The sequence below is a fragment of the Marmota marmota genome, unplaced genomic scaffold, assembly GCF_001458135.2.
Source record: "Marmota marmota marmota unplaced genomic scaffold, marMar, whole genome shotgun sequence".
Lineage (NCBI taxonomy): Eukaryota > Metazoa > Chordata > Mammalia > Rodentia > Sciuridae > Marmota > Marmota marmota.
In genome coordinates this window covers 3,788,268-3,794,726 of record NW_026000130.1, presented here as the reverse complement: position 1 = coordinate 3,794,726, position 6,459 = coordinate 3,788,268, and the positions used below count along the sequence as shown (strand labels likewise).

General features: G+C 60.0%; 1 protein-coding gene across 1 annotated transcript in view; it reads left to right on the top strand.

Moving 5' to 3' along the window:
* Crybb2 (crystallin beta B2) overlaps window positions 1-6,459 on the top strand; it is a 12,495-nt gene that overhangs the window by 3,803 nt on the left and 2,233 nt on the right. The window contains exons 3-5 of the mRNA XM_015500184.2: window positions 768-886; window positions 3,976-4,108; window positions 5,173-5,315. Coding sequence (XP_015355670.1) covers window positions 768-886; window positions 3,976-4,108; window positions 5,173-5,315 — 395 coding nt within the window. The remainder of the gene's footprint in view (window positions 1-767; window positions 887-3,975; window positions 4,109-5,172; window positions 5,316-6,459) is intronic.

Here is a 6,459-nt window from a genome sequence, read left to right as displayed (position 1 = left end):
ACCCCCCGCCTGTCCAGAGGCAGCGCCCGGGGAATGGTGGCTGGAGCGCACGGTTCCCAAGCTCTCGCTGAGGTGGCCTCCCAGTTGGCGCTCCGTGGGGCCCGGGTGGGGGTGGGGGTCTGGTACTTTGCAGAGCTTCGGCTTCTCTGATGGGGACCCCGCGAGACCCCTTCCCAGGGCGAGGAGAGGACCAGGTGAGGCGAGGGGCGCGAAGTCCCCTGCAGAAGTCTCCCAAGGGGAGGTCGGGCCCGGGGAGGCCCCTGAGGCCGCGGCTCCAAGGAGGGGCCCAGGTAGGCGTGGTCCCCGTGGTTTCCATGGAGACCAGGGACATGGGATGGTGCTGGTCCAGCTCCGGAGTGGGGAGGAGTCACTAAGCGCTGGCCTGTCTGGGACCGTCCCCAGGGCTCAGGGTCACAGGGGCCTGGTGTGCGGGGCAGATTTGCAAGATGCTGCTTCCCTTCCAGCTGCCTGGGCGCCCGGTCAGCTCTGCCCACGGGGGCTCGGGGCTGCGCCTCGGGGGGGCGCCCGCCCCGCTCTCCAGAGGCCCTGGATTCGTCCCCAGTACTGCACACAGGGAGGGCAGCACGGCTGTCCCCTCCCATGCCCACCGACGCGGGCTGGCCGTGTGCACCCCGAGGGCAGTTCTGCGTCCCCTTATACAGAAGGCAGATGAGGCCCCGAGGAGCCAGGCGGCTGCGGGTCTCCTGGCCCTGGGGTCGGCCCTCCAGCCTCCTCGGACTCTCTGACCCGACTCTCTGCCGCTGCAGATCATCATCTTTGAGCAGGAGAACTTCCAGGGCCACTCCCACGAGCTCAGCGGACCCTGCCCCAACCTGAAGGAGACGGGCGTGGAGAAGGCGGGCTCTGTCCTGGTGCAGGCTGGACCGTACGTATCTGCGTGGCCTCGCCCGGCCAGGGGCTGCCAGGGTGAAGCAATCGGGCTGTGGGGTTGGGGGTCTGTCCTCTCCGTGCCCCTAAGATGCGGGGTCTGGCAGCCCAGCGGGAGAACTTGTGCTTTGGAGCTGAGTTCAAATCCCGATTCCACCACCTCTGGGCTGTGTGACCTCCGACCAGGAGTTTCCCTCTCTGAGCCTCCGTTTCCTCCTGTGCAGGACGAGGGTGACCCTGTCCTCCTGAGGATGGGAGGAGAGCTCAGCGCAGGGCTGGGCACAGATGACAGCCACCTCTTCAAGGCAGGGACACAGAACTTTTAAGAGCTGCCGATTTGCTGGCATATTTGGGGGCCACATCTTTACTTGAGAAAGAGGGGGGGATTGGCAGATGGACTGTCCCCTTGTCGTGTAGGTGAGCACAGTCCTGTGTGAGCCGGCAGGTGGCACGGGTCTCTCCCATGGCTCCTGGCCACTCCCTCTCTGTAAGAGCCTCAGGATTCGGGGGTCAGCAGTGACCCCCATCCAACAGGTTGGAGTCTGGAATGGCCGGGTGTCCTGCGGAGACCACCCCACACTTCAGGATGCTTGGGGAATTTTGCTGGTGCCATGGCCCTGCCTGTGTCTACGTCTGAAGACGTGAAGAAGGTGGCCCATGCAGCAGCCCTGCCGAGCCTCCGTTATCTGGCACACGCAGGGAATCTGTTGCACACCTTCCAGATAACTGAAGTCCAGGCCACTGGAACTCCACGTGGGATTTTCAATTACCTTTTAATATATATAATCACACACCAGGGGTTGAACCCAGGGCACCCGACCACTGAGCCCCATCCCCAGCCCTATTTTGAATTTTATTTAGAGACAGGGTCTCACTGAGTTGCTTAGGGCCTTGCTTTTGCTGAGGCTGGCTTTGAACTCGTGATCCTCCTGCCTCAGCCTCCTGAGCCGCTGGGATAGTCTTTTAACATTTTGATGATAGAATTTCCCGAGCATATTTTAACCAAGGTTTTTGAGTTTGGTGGGTGGATAGTTTTGGCAGTGCTGGAGATGATACCCAGGGTTTTAAGACACTAGGGAAACACTCTTCCACTGAGTGCTGCCCCCAGCCCTGCCAAACTATTTTACACTTTTAATTTAAAAATATAGATGTATACATTTTGAGTTTTAAAATTTGTTTATTGTTTAAAGTGCTATTGCTTTAAATTAAGAATATAGGGGCTGGGCGTGTGGCTTGGTGATAGAGAACTTGCCTGGCACACAACCCCAGCAGCACCAAAAAATAAATAAATAAATAAGAACAGTGTTTAGATTAAAAGAAGAAGAAGGAGGAGGAGGAGGAGGAGAGGAAGAAGGAAAAGAAAGAAAGGAAGGAGGGAGGGAGGGAAGGAAGGAAGGAAGGAAGGAAGGAAGGAAGGAAGGAAGGAAGGAAGGAAGGAAGATAGTTTTAGCCCGACCACTCAGAAGTAACCATTGTTGAGATTTGGGTCTAGCTGGGCGCGGTGGCCCACACCTGTCATCCTGGCTGCTCGGGAGGCTGAGGCAGGAGGATCTTGGGTTCGAGGCCAGCCTCAGCTACCTAGCAAGGCCCCAAGCCACTCAGTGAGACCCTGTCTCTAAATAAAATTTTAAAAATAGGGCTGGGGATGGGGCTCAGGGGTCGAGGGCCCCCGAGTTCAGTCCCTGGTACCCACCCTCCCTGAAAAAAAGATTGGGGTCTAAATCTAGATTTTTCTCTGCGTTATATTTAATGGTTTTTGAAAGAATCAGAATGGCACCGTGATGTACTTAGAGTTTTGTAGCCCACGAGGTTATAAGGTAGCGGGGACTCGTCTGGGTCACGGAGGGCGTTCTGTGCAGTGTCCTGTGGCCATTCCTCTGGGCCACTTCCACAGCAGACTCTTGGCCCCCCCGCCAGCCCGCTGACACCGGGTGGAGCCCGGGGACCTGCTTCCCGCCACCACGTGGCCCAGCTGAGGTGAAGACTGGGGTCCTACGGCGTGACCCTTGTGGCTTTACCATCCCGTGGTTGGATGGACCACGTGGATGTCACCGGCCCTGGTGTCACATGCAGAAGTCGTCTTCTGTCCTTGTGACGGGGTCCTCGGGTGACAGCTGTGAGCTCTTGGCTGCCACTTTCTGGGTCCCCTGCCCACGCAGACGGCTGGTCTCTCCAGGGACACTGAGGACAACCTCCTGTTCCCAAGGCCACTGTGGCGCCTGAGGCAGGGTTTGCCGGCACTGGGTGGCCCCAGAGTGCTCCCTGCCCGAGGCGGGCCCTCTCCCGTCCGCCCCCCCAGAGAGGCTCCTTCCCCTAACGTCCCTTGTCCCTCGTGGCCACTCGGCACCCACAGGATGGGAGATTTCAGGAAGGAGATTGTCCCCGTCCTGGACAGGAGGGGGTTCTCCTCCTCCCCCCCTCCCTCCAGAGAACAGTGAGATGGCCATTTGCAAAGCCTCAGCAGGTGACAGGGGCAAGCCACCTGGAGGGGATGTCAGGTCCCCAGGAGCAGCAGGTGGCTCACACGCCTTTTTAAGGAAGGGCCTTGAGCACCCGCGGGTCTGGGCACCTGGGGGGAGCTGGCGTCCCTGCCCCGCAGGCCCAGGGGGACGGATCTCAGAGACCCTGTGTCCAGGAAGAGCAAGAGACTCACAGGGACAAAAGAGTCCCTGTTGCTCCCAGGGGGAGGCCCAGGGTGGCCCCGAGAGGGAGCTCAGTGGAGAAGGCGGAGGGTGCTCCTCTCCTCCCGGCGCCCGCCGCGGTGACATTGCAGGGACAGCTGCAAACCTGCTGTGGTGGCCTTATTGAGGCCACCCGTCGGCTGTTGGTTTCGTTTGCTTGGACAGTAGCTCTGAGCCTTGGAGCACCCGGTGGCCCTGGCATTTGGTGTGGGGGGGTCCCTTGGACCTGCTTCGTCTGTCACTGTGTCCCTGGCTGAAGCTGCGTGGCCTGGAGCTGGGCAGCCCAGGTGGCCGAGCTGCTGTGTCTCTTTGCCCTTGGTCAGGGCAGCTGCCGGGGGCGGGCCCAGGGGCGGGTCCTGCGAGGGGCGCTGGGCTGCACTGACTGACCCCTCTGTCTCTGCGGCAGCTGGGTGGGCTACGAGCAGGCCAACTGCAAGGGCGAGCAGTTCGTGTTCGAGAAGGGCGAGTACCCCCGATGGGACTCCTGGACCAGCAGCCGCAGGACAGACTCCCTGAGCTCCCTGAGGCCCATCAAAGTGGTGAGTGCCCTGCCCCGTCACTCGTCCCCTCGGCCACGTGGAGCCACAGGTGCAGGGATCAGGAGGAGCCTTTGCTGTTGGCTCTGCATCCCATCTGACTGGCAGGGAACCGCCTGGCTCTGTGACCTTGCAAAGTCCTTCCCCCTCCCTGAGCCTCGGGCTCCTCCTCTGTCCCTGGGGCTCTTAGTGTCTGTGGTCCTCAGATTCCCAGGAGCTCAGCCCCAGGGCTGTCACATTCTGTAACCACAAGGTGACAGAATGCTCCAGGGGACACTGCTCACATTCTATCCTAGGTCGATAGTGCTCCTAGAGTTGCCCAATCCTGTTACTAAATAATTGCTCAATAAATGGTCACCATCTTGAATTTAAAAGAAATTCTGTGCTGAGGGGAGAAAAAGGCGGTTCAGCTCTTAATCAGGACTCGTGCCTGTGAGAGCTGTCTGTTCTTCTCTGAGCCTGGTTCTCACTAGTGAATAAACTCTTGGGGAGGGGTAAGGACCTACCACTGCTCAAGCACTCAACTCCCCAAACTTCCAAGCCCGGACTGTGTCCTCCCACAGTGTGGTGGAAGATTGGAAGAAGATTGGACTTGGCCTTCTACAGACCTGGGGTCATATGTTGGCTCTCCTCTTCCCACCTGTGTGACCCCGGGCAAGTCACTTGACCTCTCTGTGCCTCAGTCTTCTCATCTGCCAAGTGTCATAAGACTTGCCTAATGGATTCAGCGAGACAACTAAGAAAAACGCAGCAGCAGGGGGAGGGGAAGAGACAGGAGAGGGGGCTGTGCTGTGCCTGGGGGGTGAATAAGACAGGGCTGCACTTTAAGAATGAGAAAGTCTAGTTTGTGGGAGGGAAAACCACCGTTTCAGAATCAAATATTCCCCCAAGTGTGACGTCCGGGAGCCCACGGCTCAGGAGGGACTCTACAGACTCACAGTCCACTGGCCTTGTCACAGACTGTCACTGGGTGGGTCTATGGAGCAGAGGGTCTGAGTGCAGCATGCTGGGATGTGGGGTCGGGGAGGGCTGCTCCCCCACACTGGCTTTCCCTGCCCCGGCCACAGGACAGCCAGGAGCACAAGATCATCCTCTACGAGAACCCCAACTTCACGGGGAAGAAGATGGAGATCATAGATGACGACGTGCCCAGCTTCCACGCCCACGGCTACCAGGAGAAGGTGTCCTCGGTGCGGGTGCAGAGCGGCACGTGAGTGCAGCCCCAGCCCCCTCGCCCCCGGGCACCGACTCGGGGGGCCCCCAGTCTTGGAGACCAGCCTGGGGGACGTTGCAGGACCCTGTCTCCAAGGAACAAGGGCTGGGGTGTGGCTGGGCGGCGGGCGCCCCCTGGGTGCGATCCCCGGTACTGCAGCAACCGATGGATTGATTCATGGGGGGGTGTGGGCGGGCTCTATGCAAATGATATGAGGGCTCCCCCCACCCCTCCCCCCGCCTGGCCTTAGACAGCCTGTTTGGCGACACCTACTGGCTTCTTGGGGTTCTTCAAGTCCCCTAAATACTGTGCAAAGTCCCTGGCTCCTGCACACGTGGATTCCCACGTCCACTCTGTCCTGGGCTCCCACGGGCAGCGTCAGGAGGAGGCCTGGCAGCTGCCCCGTGCAGGTGACCTTCCAGGAGGGGCTGGTTTGAGGTGCCCCACAAACCTCAGCTTCTCCCTCGAGGGAGAGTCTCGAGGCCTCAAGGCAGAGCAGGGCTGCAGGGCCCAGGGGGAGAGGAAGCTCCCCGCAGAGACCCGCGTGCGCACAGCCTGCGGAGCCTTCCAGGGAGTTCTTGATCCGTGAAGGCCCTGGTGGCCTCAGTGCAGGGACACAGGGGCACGAGGAGGATGGGCGGAGCTGGAGGTGTCCACAGAGACTGGCTGGGCAGGTCCTTGTGGGCCAGGGCTCTGCCATGTCCCCTGAGGACAAGATTGTCATTTGCATTAGGTGCTTAAAAGAGTCAGTGACCCCTGAATGGCAAAGGCCCTGAGCAGTGGGTGGACTGTGGGGGCCCCTGGGGGGGCCTGTCCTAGTCAAATCTTCGGGGAGCTTATGACCCTCCTTGCTCTGACCCTGTGTCAGGCCTTCGCTAAAACTCATATTGGGAGGGAGTGAGCTGCCCTTGGAGAGCAGGAAGGGGGCCGGGCGCGGTGGTGCTCACCTGTCATTCCCAAGGCTCGGGAGGCTGAGGAAGGAGGATTGAGTTCAAAGCCAGCCTCAGCCACGGCGAGGCCCTAAGCAACTCAGTGAGACCCTGTCTCTAAATAAAACGCAAAACAGGGCTGGGGATGGGGCTCAGGGGTCGAGGGCCCTGAGTTCAATCCCTGGTACCCGTCACCCCCTCCCCCCCCCGCC